The following is a 24,696-nucleotide window of genomic DNA, read 5'->3' as shown; positions in this document are numbered from 1 at the left end:
ATGAGCAAGAACCTATCTACTGGCCATTACACTTAAGTGCTGTCTGCCAACCCAAAACTTCAACACCAAAAATACTTTGCTAATATACACCCCATGAAACCAAGGACAAGAATTCAGCTACAAGAGACCCTGCACGAAGCCTCGGCCTGCTGAAAATATCCAGAAATGAAGACAACAGACTATACTCAGATTACACCACAGTTAAAGGAACACTATCCCACACAAATAAGAACCAGCACAAGAACTCTGGCAGCTCAAAATGCCAGAGTATGTTCTTACCTCCAAACAACTGCCCTAGTTCCCCAACAATGGTTCTTCACCAGGTTGAAATAGCTGAAATGACATAAATAGAATTCAGAATATGGATAGGAACAAAGATCATCAATTTTCAGGAGGAAGTTGAAACCCAATCCAAGGAATCTAAGGAATACAATGAAATGATAGAGGAGATAAAAGGCAAAATGGCAATTTTAAGAAAGAACCAGGCTGGATGCGGTGGCTCATGCCTGTAAGCCCAGCACTTTGGGAGGCCAAGGTGGGCAGGTCACTTTAAGACAGGAGTCTGAGACCAGCCTGGTCAACATGGTGAAACCCTGTTTCTATTAAAAATGTGCAAGGTGGCAGGCACTGTAATCCCAGCTACTCGAGAGGCTGAGGCAGAAGAATCATTTGAACCTGGGAGGTGGAGGTTGTAATGAGCCGAGATTGTGCCATTGCCTGGGTGACAGAGTAAGACTCTGTCAAAAAAAAAAAAAAAAGAAAGAAAAAAAAGAAAGAACCAAACTGATCTGATAGAGCTGAAAAACTCACTTCAAGAATTTCATAGTACAATTACAAGTATTAACAGCAGAATCAACCAAGCTGAGTAAAGAATCTCAGAGCTCAAAAACCAGTTCTCTAAAGTAACTCAATCAGACGAAAGTAAAGAAGAAACAAAAAAGAATTGACAAAACTTCTGAGATACGTGGGATTATGAAAACAGACTAAACCTATGACTCATTGGCTAGTCTGAAAGAGGGAGAGAAAGCAAGCAACTTGGAAAACATAGTTACGGACATCATCCAGGAAAATTTCCCTAACCTTGTTAGAGAGGCCAACCTTCAAATTCAAGAAATGCAGAGAACCCCTGTGTGATACGGTACAAGATGACTATCCCCAAGACACACAGTAATCAGATTTCCAAGTCTGAAATGAAAGACAAAATGTTAAAGGCATCTAGAAAGAAGGAGCAGATCACTAAAAAGGGAAATGCACCAGACTAACGTGAAGGAAAAATAAGATTTTTTTTTTTCCAAGATGGAGTCTTGCTCTGTCACCCAGGCTGGAGTGCAGTGGTGCGATCTCGGCTCACCGCAACTTCCACCTCCCAGGTTCAAGCGATTATCCTGCCTCAACTTCCTGAGTAGCTGGGATTACAGGCATGTGCCACCATGCCTGGCTAATTTTTGTATTATTGATAGACACAGGATTTCACCATGTTGGCCAGGCTAGTCTCAAACTCCTGACCTCAAGTGATCCACCCACCTTGGTCTCCCAAAGTGCTGGGATTACAGGCGTGAGCCCCCATGCCTGACCAAGATCTTTTTCAGACAAGCAAATGCTACTGGAATTCTTACCAGTAGACTGTCTTACAAGAGGTCCTTAAGGGAGTGCTAAATATGGAAAGGAAAGACTAATATTGGCCACCACAAAAACACACTTAAGTACATAGACCATTAACACTATAAAGCAATCAAGCCATCAAGTCTGAATAATAACCAGCTAACAACATGATGACAAAATCAAACCTCAACTGATCAATATTAACCTTGAATGTAAATTGGCTAAATGCTTCAATTAAAAGGCAAAGAATGGCAAGTGGAATAAAGAAAGCAAGACCCAACTCTATGCTGTCTTCAAGAGAATCATCTGACATGTAATAACACCCATAGACTTAAAGTAAAGAGATGGAGAAAAATCTACCAAGTAAATGGAAAACAGGAAAAAGCAGGGGTTGCTGTTCTAATTTCAGACAAAACAGACTTTAAACCAATGGTAATCAAAAAAGACACAGAAGGACATTATATAATGGCAAAGATTTTAATTCAACAAGAAGATCTGACTGTCCTAAATATATATGCATGCAACATAGGAACACCCAGATTTATAAAGCAATTTCTTAAAAACATACAAAGAGACTTAGATAACCAAACAGTAATAGGGGGAGACTTCAACACCCCACTGACAGTATTAGATAATTGAGGCAGAAAACTAATAAAGATATTTGGGACCTGAACTCAACATTTGACAAAATGGGTCTAACATACACCTACAGAACTCTCTATCCAAAAACAACAGAATATACATTTTCCTCCTTTACGTGGGCACATACACAAAAATTGACCACACAATTGGCCATAAAATAATCCTCAGCAAATTAAAAAACCCAAATTATACCAAACACACTCTTGGATACAGTACAATAAAAATAGAAATCAATACTAAGAAAACTGCTCAAAAGCACACAGTTACATGGAAATTAAACAATCTGCTCCTAAGTAACTTTTGCATAAGCAATGAAACTAAGGTAGACATCAAGAAATACTTTGAAACTAATGAGAACAAAGGTACAACATACCAGAATATCTGGGACACAGCTATAGCTGTGTTAAGAGAAAAGTTTATAGCATTAAATGCCCACATCAAATAGAAAGATCTTAAATTAGCAACTAACATATCACCTAGAGGAACTGGAGAAACAAGAGCAAACCAACCCCAGAGCTAGCAGAAGACAAGAAATAACCAAAATCAGAGGCAAACTGAAGGACATTGAGATGTGAAAAACCATACAAAAGATCAACACATCAGGAGTTGGTTTTTTGAAAGAATGAATAAGATGAGTAGATCACTAGCTAGACAAATAAAGAAAAAAAAGAGAGAAGATCCAAATAAAAACAATCAGAAATAACAAAGAGGACATTACAACCAACCCACAGAAATAAAAAAAAAATGCTCAGAGACTACTACTAATACCTTTAAGCACAAAAAACTAGAAAACCTAGAATAAATGGATAAATTCTTGGAAACCTACACCTCCTAAGATTGAACCAGGAAGAAATGGAATCCCTGAACAAACCAATAATGAGTTCTGAAATTGAATCAGTAATCAAAAGTCTACCAATCATAAAAAGCCCAGGATCAGATGAAGTCACAACTAAATTCTATCACATGTATAAAGGAAAGCTGGTACCATCCCTATTGAAACTATTTCAAAAAATTGAGGAGGAGGGACTCCTCCTTAACTCATTCTGTGAGTCCAGCATCTTCCTGATACCAAAACCTGGCACAGACAGAACAAAAGGAAAGCCTCAGGACAATCTTCTTGATAAATATAGATGCAAAATTCCTCAACGAAATACCAGCAAACAAAATCCAGCAAGACATCAAAAAATTAATCCACCACAATCAAGTAGGATTTATCTCTGGGATGCAAGGTTTGTTCAACATACATGAATCAATAAATGTGATTCATCACATAAACAGAACTAAAACCAAAACCACATGATCATCTCAATAGACACAGAAAAGGCCTTTGGTAAAATGAAAAATCTTTTCATGTTAAAAACCCTCGATACACTAGGCAATGAAGGAGCATACCTCAAAATAATCAGAGCCATATGTAACAAACCCACGCCAACATCATACTGAATGGGCAAAAACTTGAAACATTTGAGAACTGGAACAAGACAAGGATGCCCACTTTCACCACTCACATTCAACATTGTACTGGATATTCTAGCCAGAGCAATCAGGCAAGAGAAAGAAACTAAAGACATCCAAATAGGAAAAGAGGAAGTCAAACTATCTCCGTTTGTAGACAACATAATTCTCTATCTGGAAAACCCCATGGTCTCAGCCCAGAAGCTCCTTCAGTTGATAAACAACTTCAGCAAAGTTTCAGGATACAAATCAATGCACAGAAATCACTGGCATTTCTATACACCAACAATAGCCAAGTCGAGAGCCAAATGAGGAATGAATCACATTCACAAGTGCCAGGAAAGAAATAAAATACCTGGGAATATGGCTAACCAAGGAGGTGAAAAATTTCTACAATGAGAATTACAAAACCCTGCTCAAATAAATCAGAGATGACACAAAGATTCAATGTTTATGGATAGGAAGAATCAATATTGTTAAAATGGCCATACTGGCCAAAGAAATTTATAGATTAAATGCTATTCCTATAAACTATCAATGGCATTCTTCACATAATTATAAAAAACTATTTTAAAATTCATGTGGAAGCAAAACGAGTGCCAATAGCAAAAGCAATACTAAGCACAAAGAACAAAGCTGGAGACAACACATTACCTGACTTCAAACTATTCTACAAGGTTATGGTAACCTAAACAGCATGGTACCAAAAAAAAAAAAAAAAAAAAAAAAAAAAGGAAAAAAACCCACATAGATTGATGGAACAGAATAGAGAGCCCAGAAATAAAACCACACATCTACAACAGTCTGATCTTTGACAAAGTCAACAAAGCAGGCAATGGGGAAAGGACACCCTATTCAATAAATGGAACTGGAATAACTGGTTAGCCCTATGAAGAAGATTAAAATTGAACTCCTTCCTTACACCATATACAAAAATCAATGCAAGCTAGGTTAGAGACTTATATGTAAAACCTACAACTATAAAAACCCAGAAGACAACCTAAAAAATGTTACTGTAGACATACATTCTGGCAAAGATTTCATGATGAAGCTGCCAAAGACAATTGCAATAAAACCCAAAAATTGTCAAATGGAATCTGATTATACTGAAGATCTTCTGCACAGCAAAAGAAATTATCAACAGAGTAAACAGCCTACAGAATGGGAGAAGATATATGCAAGCTATATATCCAATAAATGTTGAATATCCAGAATCTATAAGGAACTTAAACAAATTTACAAGAAAAAAACAAAACCCCATTAAAACGTGCACAAAGAATATGAACAGACACTTTTCAAAAGAAGATATACATGTGCTCAAGAAGCATATGAAAAAATGCTCAACATCACTAATCATCACAGAAATGCAAATCAAAACCACAATGAGATAACATCTCACAGCACTCGGAATGGCTATTATTAAAAACTCAAAAAGTAATAAATGCTGACCAACTTGTAGAGAAAAGAAAATGCATATACATTGTTGGTGCGATGGTGATATGGTTTGACTGTGTCCTCACCCAAATCTTATCTTGAATTCCCACGTGTTGTGGGAGGGACCTGGTGGGAGGTAATTGAATCATGGGGGCAGGTCTTTTCCATGCTGTACTCATGATAGTGAGTAAGTCTCACGAGATGGTTTTAAAAATGGGAGTTTCCCTGAACAAGCTCTCTTCTCTTGTCTGCTGTGATGTGAGATGTGCCTTTCGGCTTCTGCCATAATTATGAGGCCTCCCCAGTTTATTGGACTGAAAGTCCAATAAACGTCTTTCTTTTGTAATTGTCCAGTCTCAGCTATGTCTTCATCAACAGTGTGAAAACAGACTAATACAGTAATTTAGTACCAGTAGAGTGGGGCGCTGCTGAAAAGATACTCAGAAATGTAGAAGCAACTTTGGAACTTGGTAACAGGCAGAGGTTGGAACAGTTTGGAGAGCTCAGAAAAAGACAGGAAAATGTGGGGAAGTTTGGAATTCTCTAGAGACTTGTTAAATGGCTTTGACCAAAATGCTGATAATGATATGAACAATGAAATCCAGGCTGAGGTGGTCTCAGATGGAGATGAGGAACTTGTTGGGAAGTGGAGCAAAAGTAACTCTTGTTACATTTTAGCAAAGAGACTGGCAGCATTTTGCACCTGCCCTAGAGACTTGTGGAACTTTGAACTTGAGAGAGAGGATTTAGGGTATCTGGTGGAAGCTTAGGCAGCAAAGCGTTAAAGATATGACTTGGGTGCTGTTAAAAACATTGTTTTAAAAAGGAAACAGCATAAAAGTTGGGAAAATTTGCAGCCAGACAATGTAATAGAAAAGCAAATCCCATTTTCTGAGGAGAAATTCAAGGCAGCTGCAGAAATTTGCATAAGTAATGAGGAGCTGAATGTTAATCCCCAAGACAATGGGGAAAATGTCTCCAGGGCATGTCAGAGGTCTTCGTGGCAGCCCCTCCCATCACAACCTGGAGGCTTAGAAGGAAAAGTGGTTGTGTGGGCTGGGCCCAGAGTCTCTTTGCTGTGTGCAGTCTAGCGACTTGGTGCCTTGTGTTCCATCCACTCTAGCTGTGACTAAAAGGGGCCAAGGTGCAGCTCAGGCTGTTGCTTCAGAGGGTGGAAGCCCCAAGCCCTGTCAGCTTCCACATGGTGTTGAGCCTACAGGTGCAGAGAAGTCAAGAACTGAGGTTTGAGATTGTCTGCCTAGATTTCAGAGGATGTGTGGAAATGCCTGGATGCCCAGGCAGAAGTTTGCTGCAGAAGAACCTCTGCTAGGGCAGTATGAAAGGGAAATGTGGGGTCAGAGCCCCGACATGGAGTCCCTCCTGGGGCACTGCCTAGTGGAGCTGTGAGAAGCAGGCAACTATCATCCAGACCCCAGAATGGTAGATCCACCAACAGCTTGCACAAAGTGCCTGGAAAAGTCACAGGCACTCAATGCCAGGCCATGACAGCACCCAGGAGGGGGCTATATCCTGCAAAACCACAGGGGCAGAGCTGCCGAAGACCATGGGAACCCACCTCTTGCATCAGCATGACCTGGATGTGAGACATGGAGTCAAAGGAGATCATTTTGGAGCTTTAAAATTTGACTGCCCTGCTGGATTTTGGACTTTCAGGGGGACTGTAGCCCCTTCGTTTTGGTTAATTTCTCCATTTGAAATGTCCATATTTACCCAATACCTGTACCCCCGTTGTCTCTAGGAAGTAACCAAATTGCTTTTGATTTTACAGTCTCATAGGCAGAAGGGACTTGCCTTGTCTCCAATGAGACTTTGGACTGTGGACTTTTGAGTTAATGCAGAAATGAGTTAAGACTTTGAGAGACTATAGGAAAGGCATGATTGGTTTTAAAATGTGAGGAAATAAGATTTGGGAGGGGCCAGAGGCAGAATGATGTGGTTTGGCTGTGTCCCCATCCAAATCTCATCTTGAATTCCCATGTGTTGTGGGAGGGACCTGGTGGGAGATAATTGAATTGTGGGGGCAGGTCTTTCTTGTGCTGTTCTTGTGATAGTGAATAAGTCTTATGAGAGCTGATGGTTTTAAAAATGGGAGTTTTCCTACACAAGCTCTCTTGTCTGCCACCATATGAGACATGCCTTTCACCTTCCGTTATGATGGTGAGGCCTCCCTAGCCATGTGGAACTGTAAGTCCAATAAGCCTCTTTCTTTTGTAAATTGCCCAGTCTCGGGTATATCTTTATCAGCAGTGTGAAAACAGAATAACACAGACTGTAAATTAGTTCAGTCATAGGAGAAAGCAGTGTGGCAATTTCTCAAAGAACTTAAAACAGAATTACCATTCAACCCAGCAGTCCCATGATTGGGTGTATACCCAAAGGAATATGAGCCATTCGACTATGAAGACACATACATGCATATACTCATCATAGCACTATTCACAATAGCAAAGACATGGAATCAACCTCCTAAATGCCCATCAATAGTAGACTGGATAAATAAAATGTGGTATATATACACTGTGGAATACTACGCAACCATAAAAAAGAACAAGATTATGTCCTTTGCAGCAACATGAATGGAGTTTGAGGCCATTATCATAGGCAAACTAATTCAGGAACAGAAAACCAAATATTGCATGTTCTTGCTTATAAATGGGAGCAAACATTGACTACACATGAACACATGTGTACTTGAGGGTGGAAGGTAGAGGAGGGAGAGGACCTAAAAACCACCTATTGGATAGTAAGATTATTACCTAGGTGATGAGATAATCTGTACAACGAACCCCTGTGACATGCGATTTACCTATATAACACACCAGCACATGTACCCCTGAACCTAAAAGAAAAGTTTTATAAAAAGCTGTACACAAAATGCAGACCTTATTGGAAACCCTCAAGGCAGTGACATCGTGTTGGGTATTCCCATTTAGGGTGATGGGGTCTTGAGTAAATATCTCAGCGTTACTTGTATTATCAGAATGTGGGTATTTGTGCATTACTCTAATAATTGCCAGTAGAAGAGGATTTGGTTTTCCCTGAAGGCTGGTATTATAAAGAATTTACCAACTCCAGACAACTTGAAAGATTAAGTTGCTCATTTTTGGGGGTATTTCTATTTGGTACTTCCATTTAAGATATTCACCTAGGATGGAAAATGTTTTTAGTCCTCCAGTAAAGAATGGCTTTGCTAACACATGGTCAGCTTATTTAATATGTGGCATGTCATGTTTCTTCTAAGTCTAGCATTTAATGTCACCTCTTATTGAATGTAGACATGGAGAATTACTCCTTCTTCTATGTTTCTGTTATAGGAGTTATCATATACACATGTATTATATCTGTCTTTCCTTCTCACCTTCTCAAAACCAGATATTATGTCTTCTTCATCCATATATTCCCAACACTACACAGTACTAGGGATTTAGCAAATATTCTTTTTCTTCCTTTCCCTTTTCTCCTCAAATCATGAGCAATGTGAACTCATTTGGATAATTATTTTGAAATGTAGAAGTAGGCCGGGTGCAGTGGCTCTTGCCTGTAATCTCAGCACTTTGGGAGGCCGAGGTGGGCAGATCACAAGGTCAGGAGTTCGAGAGCAGCCTGGCCAACCTGGTGAAACCCCATCTCTACTAGAAATACAAAAATTAGCTGGGCATGGTGGTGGGCGTCTGTAACTCCAGCTACTTGGGAGGCTGAGGCAGGAGAATCATCTGAACCTGGGAGATGGAAGTTGCAGTGAGCTGAGATCATGTCATTGCACTCCAGCTTGGGCAACAGGGCGAGACTCCATTAAAAAGAAAAAAAAAAAGAAATGTAGAAGTATAGAGATGTTGGCTAAACAGGCCAGTTGATAACAGCTTAGAAAACTCAGGTTTGACCATAGAAATGAATGGTGTCTCTAACACTAGCTTTTAGTAAACTTTTTCTCTTCTCCAGATGCAGAAGCTTCAAAGGAGTGTGGAAAGTGTCTGGAAGGAAAGGTGTGCACCTTGGAGCTTTCCTTGGAGTGTATCATTGAGCTCTTTGTGTTTGGGTGGTGGGTCTTTGGAAGGTAAGACTTCTGACCTCCGAGGGGGTGGATCTCCAGAGAGTAGCCTGACTTCCTGAAGGGCATCCTGGAGAGGCAAGGGTGAGGGAGGCAGAAACCAGTGTTCATCTTGATCCTCTAGGAACTTGACCTTGAAGCAGAGGGCTGAGTAGGGCTGAGTATTTGAATGGAAGAAGAGGTGCACCTTGAGTGTGGCACTGAGATACTAAGCATGGAACACTGTTATCTGCACTTAACACTGAAGAATGAAACCCACCTGCTTCAGCAAACCACATAGGGTGAACAAGATCTTGAATTACATAGAAGGTAACCATACATCCTGGTTTTCTGAAACAGTCCTGGCTAACGTCTCTTGTCCTGGCATAACTATTAACAGCATTCCTTTCTATTATCAAAAATGTCTCAATTTGTACAATAAATTTCTTGACCACTTTGTGTAGGATCAGTTTTCAATAGCGACATTATGTGTTCTCACAAAGCAATGGCAGTGGACCAAGGTGTCCCAGGTTGACTCCTGGCTGGTGTGAATGCTAGAATGACCGCTCCCTGCCCTTGGACTTAAGAGCTGTAAAGATTCTGACAGTTTAGGTGGGAGGAATAACTTCAAGGAGTTCAAATATATCCTGTTTTTTTTTTAATTTAATACATGATATATTATTCAATTTTATGCAACTTTCTGAAAAGATATACTTCACTGCAGTGAATAGTAACTCTATGTGACCAGAATTTCTGTTTTCATCTAATACTAAGCTAATAGGGTAGAATTTTTTACCTTAAATTAAGAAAGTGACAGCCTCTGGGAACTATTCTATTCTCTATGCTTCCTCCTTAGCACGTAACTGACCCTATAAATGTAACCTCAGTTTGGATTTTCCATTTAATCGAGAAGTTAATTAAAAGGACCTTTTATAAAATTTGCATGTGGCTAGATATTACTGGTTGGTTACACATTTTCATAATTTCTATAGTCATTGCACAATGCCTAGAAAATATGACCTGCTTGATACCAGCTTTCTTAAAGTTAATGACATTTTTAGACCTAAAACCTTATCATTTAAAATAATTTTCTCTTGTACTGGAAAATAATGTAGAGTATATCCTATTAGTAAGGCATGTGAGTATTTCAGCAATTAATTGGAAAAATAGGAGGTGTGATGTATATGCTACTTTGAGTTGGTGAAGCAATTTATACCAGTCATATTCTAGTTATTTTAGAATTGTTGCTTACTTTAGCCCTAGTGACCTGATTATTTACATGGTTCTTAAACTGAGCTCTTTGTAGTGGTGTAGTAGCTTTTGCCACCTTAACCTACAGTCTTTAGAAGTTACAATTTTTGCTTATACAAAGACACAGAGTTTAACAATGAAGTAGACCTCTGCTTTTGCATGTCCAGCATCCCTTTTCTCTTCCATAGGAACTGAGCCCGTTTTACTGGGAGAAATGCATTCCACATAGTTTAGGTGATTCCCTTACTTTATTCTTCTTCTTTTACTACTCTTAATCCTTAATAAGGGGCTGAACATATGACATAAGCTTGACCAATCAGAGTATTCCATCCCTCTGGCCACATTGACTGTGGGACAGGGTAGGCAATTGATCTCAGATAGGCCAGTTTATGATCTTTTCTGGACTTTACTGCTGAACCTATTGGAAAATGCTTTTATTCTGCAAAGATTGCTAATCTGGTAGTACGAGATTTAGGTTGTTGGCAGCCATCTTGTCACTAAAAAGAGAAGACCCATCTGAAGAGAGAAGAAAAAGAAACGATGTCTCAAAGACATTGTTTTGAGGTTTCTTGCTCTAGCCTTGTCTAAAGCCCCAAATCTATTCATGCACTTAAAAAAATTTTGTGGGTACATAGTAGGTGTGTATATTTATGGGGTATATGAAATGTTTTGATACAGGTATGCAATGAGTAATAATCACATCATGTAAAATGATGTACCCATCTCCTCAAGCATTTATCCATTGTGTTTACAAACCAATTATACTCTTTTAGTTATTTAAAAATGTACAATTAAATTGTTATTGATGATAGTCACCCTGTTTTGCTATAAAATACTAGGTCTTACTTTAAAAAAAAAAATCCACTAAGCATTCTCACCTCCCTGCCATCACCCTTCACAACCTCTGGTAACCGTTCTTCTACTCTCTATCTTCATGAGTTCAATTATTTTGATTTTTTAGGTTTTACAAATAAATGAGAACATGTGATGTGTGTCTTTTTGTGCATGGCTTATTTCACTTAGCATGATGGCCTCCAGTTCCAATGCAAATGACAGAATCTCATTTTCTTTTTATGGCTGAATAGCACTCTATTGCGTAGATGTACTATATTTTCTTTATTCATTCATCTGTTGATGGGCACTTAGGCTGATTCCAAATTTTGGCTATTGTGAACAGTGCTGCAGTGAACATGAAAGTGTGGATGGCTCTTCAATATACTGATTTCCTTTGAGTATATACCCATCAGTGGGATTGCTGGATCATATGGTAGCTCTATTTTTAGTTTTTTGAGGAACCTCCAAACTGTTCTCCATGGTGTTTGTACTAACTTACATTCCCACTAACAATGTATGAGCATTCCCTTTTCTCTCTATCTTTGCCAGCATTTGTTATTCCGTTTTTGGATATAAGCCATTTTAACTGGGGTGAGATGATATCTCATTGTAGTTTTGATTTGCATTTCTCTGATGATCAGTGATGTCAAGTACCTTTCACATGCCTGTTTGCCATCTGTATGTATTCTTTTAGACATGTCTATTCAAATCTTTTGCCCATTGTAAATCAGATTATTAGATTTATTTCCTATAGAGTTGTTTGAGCTCCTTATATATCCTAGTTATTAATCCCTTGTCAGAAGAGTAGTTTGCAAATATTTTCCCCCATTCTGTGATGTGTCTCTTAACTTTGTTGATTGTTTCATTTGCTATGCAGAAGCTTTTTAACTTGATGAGAACTCATTTGTCCATTTTTGTCTTGGTTGCCTGTGCTTGTAAGGTATTACTCAAGAAATTTTTGCTCAGATCAATGTACTGGAGGGTTTCTCTGATGTTTTCTTGTGCTGGTTTCATAGGCTGAGGACTTAGATTTAAGACTTTAATCCATTTTGATTTGACTTTTGTATATGGTGAGAGGGATTTAGTTTCATTTTCCTGCATATGGATATCCAGTTTTCTCAGTTTCATTTATTGAAGAGACTGTCTTTTCTCCCATGTTTGTTCTTGGCACCTCTGTAGGTGCCAAGGTGTGCAGATTTGTTTCTAGGTTCTCTATTATGTTCCATTGGTATATGTGTCTGTTTTTATGCCAGTACCATGCTGCTTTGGTCACTATAGCTCTGTAGTATAATTTGAAGTCAAGTAATGTGATTCCTCCTGTTTTATTCTTTTTGTTTAGATTAGTTTTGGCTATTCTGGGTCTTTAGTGGCTCCCTATAAATTTTAGAATAGTTTTTTTTTTTAATTTATGTGAAGAATGTCATTGGTATTTTGATAAAAATTGCACTAAATCTGTAGATTGCTTTGGGTAGTATGGATATTTTAACAATGTTAATTTTTCCAATCCATGAACTTGGAATAAGTTTCCATTTTTTGGTGTCCTCTTCAATTTCCTTCATCAGTGTTTTACATTTTTCATTATAAAGATCTTTCACTTCTTTGGTTAATTCCTAGATATTTAATTTTATTTGTGGCTATGATAAGTGGAATTATTATTATTATTTTTTTTTCAGATTGTTCACTGTTGGCATATAGAAATCCTACTGATTTTCACAACGTGGGGACAGGTCATCATGGTGGATGGGAGGCAGGACTAGATTGCAGCTGCAACTCAGACAGAGAGAGAAGCATGCAGAGGCTCGCATTTTGAATTGTAGCTCCAGATCAACTTCAAGAACAAACCAGCGATTCTGAGAGGACTCACAGACCCTCTGAAGGAAGTGGACTGCTCCTGCAGGACCCAGAAGCCACCCCAAATACTCTGTTGGTATTAATGGCTGAGAGACCCATAGACAGTTCACATGACAGGACTCTGTGCAGACAACCCCCAGTACCAGCCTGGCACCTGGTAGACTTGCTGGGTGGCTAGACCCAGAAGAGAGGCAACAATCACTGCAGTTCAGCTTACAGAAATCCACATTCTTAGGAAAAGGGGGAGAGTACTACATCAAGGGAACACCCTATGGGACAAAATAATCTGAACAACAGCCTTCAGCCCTAGACTTTCCCTCTAACAGGGCCTACCCAAATGAGAAGGAACCAGAAAACCAACTCTGGTAATACGACAAAACAAGGCTCCTTAACACCCCCCACAAATCACACTAGTTCACTAGCAGTGGATTCAAGTCAAGAAAAAAAATCCCTGATTTACCTGAAAAAGAATTCAGGAGGTTAGTTATTAAGTTAATTAGGGAGGCACCAGAGAAAGGCAAAGCCCAATGCAAGGGAATCCAAAAAATGAAACAAGAAGTGAAGGGATAAATATTCAAGGAAGAGGTAGCTATTCTTATATCAGACAAAACAAACTTTAAAGCAACAGCAGTTAAAAAAGACAAAGAGGGACATTATATGATGGTAAAAGACTTTGTCCAACAGGAAAATATCACAATCCTAAACATATACACCTAACATTTGAGCTCCATAATTTATTAGACAATTACTAATAGACCTAAGAAATGAGATAGACAGTAACTTGATAATAGTGGGGAACTTCCATACTCCACTGACAGCAGTAGAGAGGTCATCAAGATAGAAAGTCAATAAAGAAACGATGGATTTAAATTGTATCTTGGAACAAATGGACTTAACAGATACATATAGAACATTTTATCCAACAACTGCAGAATACACATTCTATTCAACAGCACATGGAACTTTCTCCAATATATACCATATGATAGGCCATAAAATGAGCCTCAATAAATTTAAGAAAATTTAAATTATATCAAGCACTCTCTCAGACCACAGTGGAATAAAACTGGAAATCAACATAAAAAGAAACCTTCAAAACGATGGAAATACATGGAAATTATATAACCTGCTCCTGAATGAGCAATGAGTCAAAAATGAAATGAAGGAAATTAAAAAATTCTTCTAACTGAAGGACAATAATGGCACAACCTATCAAAACATCTGGGATACAGCAAAGGCAGTGCTAAGAGGAAAGTTTATAGCCCTTAACACCTACATCAAAAAGACTGAAAGAGCACAAGCTGACATTCTAAGGTCACACCTCAAGGAACTACAGAAACAAGAACATACCACACCAAACCCGGCAGAAGGAAATAACAAAGATTAGAGCAAAACTAAATGTAATTGAAACAAACAACAACAACAAAAGAAATGCAAAAGATAAATGAAACAAAACGCTGGTTCTTTGAAAAGAGTGATAAAATTGATAGATCATTAGCAAGATAAACAAAGAAAAGAAGAGAGAAAATCCAAATAACCTCGTTAAGAAATGAAACAGGAGATATTACAACTGGCACCACAGAAATACAAAAGATTATTAAAGGTTATTATGAACACCTCTACACACATAAACGATAAAACCTAGAAGAGATGGATAAATTCCTGGAAAGATACAACCCTCCTAGCTTAAATTGGGAAGAATTAGATACCCTGAACAGACCAATAACAAGCAGCGAGATAGAAATGGCAATTTAAAAATTACCACCAACAAAAAATGTCCAGGACCGAATGGATTCACAGAAGAATTCTACAAGACATTCAAAGAAGAATTGGTACCAATCATTTTGACGCTATTCCACAAGATAGAGAAAGAGGGAACCCCCACACCCCCAATTCATTCTGTGAAGCCAGTATCACCCTAATACCAAAACCAAGAAAGGACACAACCAAAAAAGAAAATTACAGATTGATATCCTTGATGAACATAGATACTAAAATCCTTAACAAAATACTAGCTACCTGAATTCAACAACATATCAAAAAGATAATCCATCATGATCAAGTGGGTTTCATACCAGGGATGCAGGGATGGTTTAACATACACAAGTCAACAAATGTTATATACCACATAAACAGAATTAAAACCAAAATCATGTGATCATCTCAATAGATGAAGAAAAAGCATTTGACAAAATCCAGCATCCCTTTGTGGTTAAAACTCTCAGCAAAATTGGCATACAAGGGAGATACTTCAATGTAATAAAAGCCATCTATGACAAATCACCAGCCAACATAATACCGAATAGGGAAAAGTTGAAAGCATTCCCCCTGAGAACTGGAACAAGACAAGGATGCCCAATCTCACTACTCCTGTTCAACATACTGTTGTAAGTCTTAGCCAGAGCAATCAGACAAAAGAAAAAAAGGGCATCCAAATCTGTAAAGAGGAAGTCAAACTGCCACTGTTTGCTGATGATATGATCGTTTACCTTGAAAACCCTAAAGACTACTCCAGAAGGCTCCTAGAATTGATAGAAGAATTCAGCAAAGTTTCCGGATACAAGATTAATGTACACAAATCAGTAGCTCTTCTATATACCAACAGTGACCAAGGGGAGAATCAAATCAAGAATTCAACCCCTTTTACAGTAGCTGCAAACATAAAATAAAATACTTAGGAATTTACCTAAACAAGGAGACGAAAGACCTCTACAAGGAAAACTAAAAAACATTGCTGAAAGAAATCATAGTTGACACAAACAAATGGAAACACATCCCATGCTCACTGATGGGTAGAATCAGTATTGTGAAAATGACATACTGCCAAAAACAATCTACAAATTCAATGCAATCCCCATCAAAATACCACCATCATTCTTTACAGAATTAGAAAAAACAATTCTAAAATTGATGTAAAACAAAAAAAGAACCCACATAGCCAAAGCAAGACTAAGCAAAAAGAACAAATCTGGAGGCATGACACTACCTGATTTCAAACGAATCTATAAGGCCATAGTCACCAAAACAGCATGGTACTGGTATAAAAATAGGCACATAGACCAATGGAACAGAATAGAGAACTCAGAAATAAACCCAAATACTTATAGCCAACTGATCTTTGATAAAGCAAACAAAAACATAAGGTGGGGAAAGGACACCCTTTTCAACAAATAGTGCTGGGACAACTGGATAGCCACATGTAGGAGAATGAAAGTGGATCCTCATCTCTTGCCTTATACAAAAATCAACTCAAGACGGATTAAGGACTTAAATCTAAGACCTGAAACTATAAAAATTCTAGAAGATAACGTTGGAAAAATCCTTTTAGACATTGGCTTAGGCAAGGATTTCATGACCAAGAACCCAAAAACAAATGCAATAAAAACAAAGATAAATAACTAGGACTTAATTAAACTAAAGAACTTTTGTCTGGCAAAAGGAATAGTCAGCAGAGTAAACAGACAGTCCACAGAGTGGCAGAAAATCTTCACAATCTATACATCTGACAAGGGACTATTCGGAATCTATATTCAGAATCTACAACAAACTCAAACAAGTCAGCAAGAAAAACCAAACAATCCCATCAAAAAGTAGGCTAAGGACATGAATAGACAATTCTCAAAAGATGTACAAATGACCAACAAACATATGAAAAAATGCTCAATATCACTAATGATCAAAGAAATGCAAATCAAAACCACAATGTGATACCACCTTCCTCTTGCAAGAATGGCCATAATAAAAATAAATAAATAAAAAAACAGTAGATATTGACGTGGATGTGGTGAAGAGGGAAACACTTCTACACTGCTGGTGGGAATGTAAACTAGTACAAACACTATGGAAAACAGTGTAGAGATTCTTTAAACAACTAAAAGAACTACCATTTGATCCAGCAATCCCACTACTGGATATCTACCAGGAGGAGAAGAAGTCATCATACAAAAAAGATATTTGCACACTCATGTTTATAGCAGCACAATTTGCAATTGCAAAATCGTGGAACCAACCCAAATGCCCATCAATCAACTAATGGATAAACAAATTGTGGTATATTTATATGATGGAATACTACTCAGTCATAAAAAGAAATGAAACAATGGCATTTGCAGCGACCTGGATGAGATTGGAAGCCATTATTCTAAGGGAAGTAACTTGGAAATGGAAAACCAAATATCATATGTTATTACTGATATGTGGGAGCTAAACTATGAGGACGCAAAGGCATATGAATGATACAATGGACTTTGGGGACTTGTGGGGAAGAGTGGTAGGGGGTGAGGGACAAAAATATAGGGACAAAAATATTTTTAAAAAGACTACAGATATAGTGCAGTGTATACTGCTGGGGTGATGGGTGCACCAGAATCTCACAAATCACCACTAAAGAACTTACTAATGTAACCAAATACCAACTGTACCCCAATAACTTACAAAAAAAAGTTACTGATTTTTGTATGTTGATTTTGTATCCTGCAACTTTACTGAATTTGTTATCAGTTCTAAATAGCCTTTTTTGGTGTATTCTTTATTTTTTTCCAAATATAATATCATCTGAAAACAAGCAGAATTTGACTTCTTTCTTTTCAATTTGGATGTTCTTTATTTCTCTATCTTTTCTGATTGCTCTAGCTAGAATTTTCAGTACTATATTGAATAACAGTCATGAAAGTGGACATGTTCCAGAAATTAGAGGAAAGGCCTTCAGTTTTTCCTCATTCGGTATGATACTAGCTGTGAGTCTGTCATATATGGCTTTTATTATGTTGAGATATGTTCTTTCTATCTCCAGTTCTTTGAGGGCTTTTATCATGAAATATTGTTGAATTTTATCAATTGCTTTTTCAGCATCAATTGAAATGATCATATGGTTTTTGTCCTTCATTCTGTACATATAATGAATCACATTGATTGATTTGTGTATGTTGAACTATCCCTGCATCCCAGGTCATGATATATGATCTTTTTAATGTATTGTTGAATTTGATTTGCTGGTATTTTGTGGAGGATTTTGCACCAATATTCATCAGATATTTTGGCCTGTAGTTTTCTTTTTTGATGTGTTTTTGTCTGGTTTTGGTGTCAGGGTAATATTGACCTTATAGAATGTGTTTGGAAGTATTCCCTCCTCTTCTGCATTTTGGAATAGTTTGAATAGAATTGGTATTGTTCATCTTTATTTATTTTTTAATTATACTTTAAGTTCTGAGGTACATGTGCAGAATGTGCAGGTTTGCTACATAGATAAACATGTGCCATGTTGGTTTGCTGCACCCATCAACCCATCATCTACATTAGGTATTTCTCCTAATGCTATCCCTCCCCTAACCTCCCATCCCCTGACAGGCCCCTGTGTGTGATGTTCCCCTCCATGTTCATGTGTTCTCTTGTTCAACTCCCACTTATGAGAACATGTGGTGTTTGGTTTTCAGTTCTTGTGTTAGTTTGCTGAGAATGATGATTTCAAGCTTCATCTGTTGCACTGCAAAGTACATGAACTCATCCTTTTTTATGGCTGCATGGTAGTCTATGGTGTATACATGTCACATTTTCTTTATCCAGTCTATCATTGATGAGCATTTGGGTTGGTTCCAAGTCTTTGCTATTGTGAACAGACAGTGCCACAATAAACGTACATGTGCATGTGTCTTTTTAGTAGAATGATTTATAATCCATTGGGGATATACCCAGTAATGGGATGGCTGGGTCAAATGGTATTTCTAGTTCTAGATCCTTGAGGAAATGCCACACTATCTTCCACAATGGTTGAACTAATTTACACTCCCACCAACAGTGTAAAAGCATTCCTATTTCTCCATTTTCTCCCCAGCATCTGTTGTTTCCTGACATTTTAGTGATTGCCATTCTAACTGGTGTGAGATGGTATCTCATTGTGGTTTTGATTTACATTTCTCTAATGACCAGTGATGATGAGCTTTTTTTCATGTTTGTTGGCTGCATAAATGTCTTCTTTTGGAAAGTGTCTGTCCATATCCTTTGCCCGCTTTTTGGTGGGGTTTTTTTTTTTTTTTTTCTTGTAAATTTGTTTAAGTTCTTTGTAAATTCTGGATATTAGCCCTTTGTCAGATGGATAGATTGCAAAAATTTTCTCCCTTTCTGTAGGTTGCCTGTTCACTCTGACGATAGTTTCTTTTGATGTGCAGAAGCTCTTTAGTTTAAGTATATCCCATTTGTCTATTTTGGCTTTTGTTGCCATTGCTTTTGGTGTCTTAGTCATGAAGTATTTGCTCATGCCTATGTCCTAAATGGTATTGCCTAGGTTTTATTCTAGGGTTTTTATGGTTTTAGGTCTTACGTTTAAGTCTTTAATCCATCTTGAGTTAATTTTTGTGTAAGGTGTAAGGAAGGGATCCAGTTTCAGCTTTCTACATATGGCTAGCCAATTTTCCCAACACCGTTTATTAAATAGGGAATCCTTTCCCCATTGCTAGTTTTTGTCAGGTTTATCAAAGATCAGATGGTTGTATATGTGTGGCATTACTTCTGAGGCCTCTGTTCTGTTCCATTAGTCTATATATGTGTTTTGGTACCAGTACCATGTTGTTTTGGTTACTGTAGCCTTGTAGTATAGTTTGAAGTCAGGTAGTGTGATGCCTCCAGCGTTGTTCTTTTTGCTTAGTAGGGTTGTCTTTGCTATATGGGCTCTTTTTTGGTTCCATATGAAATTTAAAGTAGTTTTTTCCAATTCTTTGAAGATAGTCAATGGTAGCTTGATGGGGATAGCACTGAATCTACAAATTACTTTGGGCAGTATGGCCATTTTCACGATATTGATTATTCCCATCTGTGAGCATGGAATGTTTTTCCATTTGTTTGTATCTTCTCTTATTTCCTTGAGGAGTGGTTTGCAGTTCTCCTTGAAGAGGTCCTTCACTTCCCTTGTAAGTTGTATTCCTAGGTATATTATTCTCTTTGTAGCAATTGTGAATGGGAGTTTACTCATGATTTGGCTCTCTGTTTGTCTATTATTGGTGTATAGGAATGCTTGTGATTTTTGCACATTGATTTTGTATCCTGAGACTTTGCTGAAGTTGCTTATCAGCTTAAGGAGATTTGGGGCTGAGATGATGTGGTTTTCTAAATATACAATCATGTCATCTGCAAACAGGGACAATTTGACTTCCTCTTTTCCGAATTGAATACCTTTTATTTCTTTCTCTTGCCTGATTGCCCTGGCTAGAACTTCCAATACTATGTTGAATAGGAGTGAGAGAGGGCATCCTTGTCTTGTGCTGGTATTCATAGGGAATGCCTCCAGTTTTTTCCCATTCAGTATGATATTGGCTGTGGGTTTGTCATAAATAGCACTCATTATTTTGAGAAATGTTCCATCAATACCTAGTTTATTGAGAGTTTTTAGCATGAAGAGCTATTGAATTTTGTTGAAGGCCTTTTGTGCATCTATTGAGATAATCATGTGGTTTTTGTCATTGGTTCTGTTTATATGAAGGATTATGTTTATTGATTTGCATATGTTGAATCAGCCTCACATCCCAGGGATGAAGCCAACTTGATCGTGGTGGATGTGCTGCTGGATTCGGTTTGCAGGTGTTTTATTGAGGATTTTCAAATCTATGTTCATTAGGAATATTGGCCTGGAATTTTCTTTTTTTGTTGTGTCTCTGCCAGGTTTTGGTATCAGGATAATGCTGGCCTCATAAAATGAGTTAGGGAGGATTCCCTCTTTTTGTGTTGTTTGGAATAGTTTCAGAAGGAATGGTGCCAGCTACTCTTTGTACTTCTGGTAGAATTCGGCTAGGAATTCAACTGGTCCTGGACTTTTTTCGGTTGATAGGCTATTAATTGCTGTCTCAATTTCAGAACTTGTTATTGGTCTATTCAGGATTCGACTTCATCCTGGTTTAGTCTTGGGAGGGTGTATGTATCCAGGAACTTATCCATTTCTTCTAGATTTTCTAGTTTATTTGCATAGAGGTTATTCTTTGACGTAGTTTGTATTTCTGTGGAATCAGTGGTGCTATCCCCTTTATCATTTTTTATTGCATCTATTTGATTCTTCTCTGTTTTCTTCTTTATTAGTCTGGCTAGTGGTCTATCTATTTTGTTGATCTTTTAAAAAAACCAGCTCCTGGATTCACTGATTTTTTGAAGAGTTTTTCGTGTCTCTCTCCTTCAGTTCTGTTCTGAGTTATTTCTTGCTTTCTGCTTGCTTTTGAATTTGTTTACTCTTGCTTCTCTAGTTCTTTCAATTGTAATGTTAGGGTGTTGATTTTAGATCTTTCCTGGTTCTCTTGTGGGCATTTAGTCCTATAAATTTCCCTGTACACACTGCTTTAAATGTGTCCTCGAGATTCTGGTACATTGTGTCTTTATTCTCATTGGTTTCAAAGAACTTATTTATTTCTGCCTTTATTTCGTTATTTATCCAGTAGTCATTCAGGAGCAGGTTGTTTAGTTTCCATGTAGTTGTGCGGTTTTGAGACTTTCTTAATCCTGAGTTCTAATTTGATTGTACTGTGATCTCAGAGGCTCTTTGTTATGATTTCTGTTCTTTTACATTTGCTGAGGAGTGTTTTACTTTCAATTATGTGGTCAATTTTGGAATAAGTGCAATGTGGTGCTGAGATGAATGTATATTCTGTTGATTTAGGGTGGAGAGTTCTGTAGATGTCTATTAGATCTGCTTGGTTCACAGCTGAGTTCAAGTCCTGGATATTCTTATTAATTTTCTGCCTTGTTGATCCATCTAATATTGACAGTGGGGTGTTAAAGTCTTCCACTATTATAGTGTGGGAGTCTAAGTGTTAAAGTCTTCCACTTTTTTTTTTTTTTTGAGATGGAGTCTGGCTCTGTCTCCCAGGCTGGAGTGCAGTGGCCGGATCTCAGCTCACTGCAAGCTCTGCCTCCCGGGTTCACGCCATTTTCCTGCCTCAGCCTCCCAAGTAGCTGGGACTACAGGCGCCCGCCACCACGCCTGGCTAATTTTTTGTATTTTTAGTAGAGATGGAGTTTCACTGTGTTAACCAGGATGGTCTCGATCTCCTGACGATCCGCCCGCCTCGGCCTCCCAGAGTGCTGGGATTACAGGCGTAAGTCACCACGCCTGGCTGTCTTCCACTATTATAGTGTGGGAGTCTAAGTCTCTTTGTAGGTCTCTGAGAACTTGCTTTATGAATCTGGGTGCTCCTGTATTGGGTGCACATACATTTAGGATATTTAGCTCTTCTTGTTGCATCGATCCCTTTACCATTATGTAATGCCCTTGTCTCTTTTGATATTTGTTGGTTTAAAGTTTGTTTTATCAGAGACTAGGATTGCAACCCCTGTAGTTCATCTTTAAATGTTTGATAGAATTCAGGAGTGAAGCCATCAGGTCCTGGGTTTTTCTTTACTGGGAGACTATTACAGCTTTGATCTCATTACTTGCTATTGGTCTTTTCAGGTTTGGATTTCTTTACGGTTCAATCTTGTTGTTTTTGTCTAGGAATTTGTCAATTTCTTCTAGATTTTCCAATTTATTGGCCTATAGTTGCACATAGTGGCCCCTAATAAATCCTTTGAATTTCTGCAGGACCAGTTGGAAGTCTACTTTTTTCACCTCTGATTTCATTTATTTGGATCGTCTCTCTTTTTTTCTTAGTCTGGCTGCAGGTTTTTCAATGTTGTTTAACTTTTCAATAAAGAAACTTTTTGTTTCATTGATCTTTTGTATTGTTTTCTTCATTTTGATTTCATTTATTTCTGCTCTGATCTTTATGTTTCTCTTCTACTAATTTTGCGTTTGTTTTGCTCTTGCTTTTGTAGTTCAAGATGCATCATTTTGTTGTTTATTTAAAGTTTTTCTTCTTTCTTGATATAGGCACTTATAGCTATAAATTTATCTTTTAGTACTACTTTTGCTGTATCCTGTAGGTTTTGTTATGTTATGTTTCCATTATCATTTGTTTCAAGAAATTTTTTAATTTCCTTCTTAATGTCTTCATTGACCTACTAGTCATTCAGGAGCATATTGTTTAATTTCCATGTATTTCTATACTTTCTCAAATTCCTCATTATTGATTTCTAGCTTTATTCCGTTGTGGTCAGAGAAGATAGTTGATATTATTTCAATTTTTGAGAATGCTGTTTTGTGACCTAAAATATGGTCTATTCTTGAGAGTGATCCATGTGCCAAGGAAAATAATGTGTATTCTGAAGCCGCTGGATGAAATGTTCTGTAAGTATCCATTAGGTTTATTTGGACTACAGTGCAGATTACATCCAATGTTTGTTTGTTGATTTTCTGTCTAGGAGATCTGTGCAAAGCTGAAGGTAGAGTGTTGAAGTCTCCAGGTATTATCATATTAAGGTCTATCTCTCTCTTTAGCTTTAATAATATTTGCTATATATATCTGGGTGCTCCAGTGTTGGGTGCGTATATATTTAAAATTGTTGTATCCTCTTGCTGAATTAACTCCTTTATCATTATGTAGTGACCTTATCTCTTATATTTTTACTCGTTAAATCTATTTTGTCTTATATAAGAATAGTTATTCTTGCCTAAAGTGTGTTTCTTTTAGACAACAGATCTTTGGGTCCTGTTCATAAATTCATTCAGTCAGTCTATGTCCTTTAATTGGAGAGTTTAGTCCACTTACATTCAATGTTATTATTGATAAGTAAAGACTTACTTCTGCCATTTTGTTATTTGTCTTGTTGTTTTGTGGTCTTCTCTTCCTTCTTCCTTTTCTTCCTGTCTTCCTTCTAGTAAAGGTGATTCTGTCTGGTGATATAATTTAGGTTTTTTTTTTTTTTTTGCATTTTTTTGTGTATTCATTGTATGTTTTTTGAGATTACCATGAGGTTAGCAAATACTATCTTATAACCCATTATTTTAAGCTAGTAACAACTGAACATTACTTGCATAAACAAACATGAAAAAAGAAAACAAAGGCTCTATTTCTTAACTTTGTACCCCCACTTTTTAACTTCTTATTGTTTCTATTTTTATCTTGTTATAGTGTCTATGTTCTGAAAAGGATTGTTGTAGTTATTTTTGATTGGTTCATTGTTTAGTTTTCCTACTTAAGAGTAGTTTACATACCACAGTTACTATGTTATAATATTGTGTTTTTCTGTGTACTTGCTATTAGCACTAGTTTTGTACCTTCAGATAATTTCCTATTGCTCATTAACGTCCTTTTCCTTCTGATTAATGTACTCCCATTAGCATTTCTTATAGGATAGGTCTGGTGTTTATGAAGTCCCTCAGATTTTGTTTGTCTGGGAAAGTCTTTATTTCTCCTTCATGTTCGAAGGACATTTTCACCAGAATACTATAGCAGGATAAATGTTTATTTCCTCTAGCACTTTGAATATATCATGCCACTCTCTCCTGGTCTGTAAGATTTTCATTGAAATGTCTGCTGCCAGACATATTAGAGCGCCATTGTACATTATTTGTTTCTTTTCTCTTGTTGCATTTGTGATCCTTTCTTTATCCTTGACCTTTGGGAGTTTTGATTATTAAATGCCTTGACATAGTCTTCTTCGGGTTAAATCTGTTGGTGTTCTATATTTGGATATTGATGTCTTTCTCTAAGTTTGGGAAGTTCTTT

The 24,696-nt window shown here is 37.4% G+C and overlaps 1 protein-coding gene across 2 annotated transcripts in view; it reads right to left on the bottom strand.

Moving 5' to 3' along the window:
- TMCO5A (transmembrane and coiled-coil domains 5A) overlaps positions 1-24,696 on the bottom strand; it is a 61,375-nt gene that overhangs the window by 17,328 nt on the left and 19,351 nt on the right. The window contains exon 12 of one of the 2 annotated variants that reach the window (XM_077938703.1): positions 9,817-10,948. The exons of the other annotated variant lie outside the window; for it this stretch is intronic. Coding sequence (XP_077794829.1) covers positions 10,930-10,948 — 19 coding nt within the window. The 3' untranslated portion in view covers positions 9,817-10,929. Of the gene's footprint in view, positions 1-9,816; positions 10,949-24,696 lie in introns of those variants that run through there. 2 annotated transcript variants of the gene reach the window in all.

Source organism: Macaca mulatta, chromosome 7 (assembly GCF_049350105.2).
Source record: "Macaca mulatta isolate MMU2019108-1 chromosome 7, T2T-MMU8v2.0, whole genome shotgun sequence".
In the NCBI taxonomy this organism is placed as follows: Eukaryota; Metazoa; Chordata; class Mammalia; order Primates; family Cercopithecidae; genus Macaca; species Macaca mulatta.
Note: the sequence above shows the minus strand (reverse complement) of the source record. Positions and strands in the feature narration are given on the sequence as shown.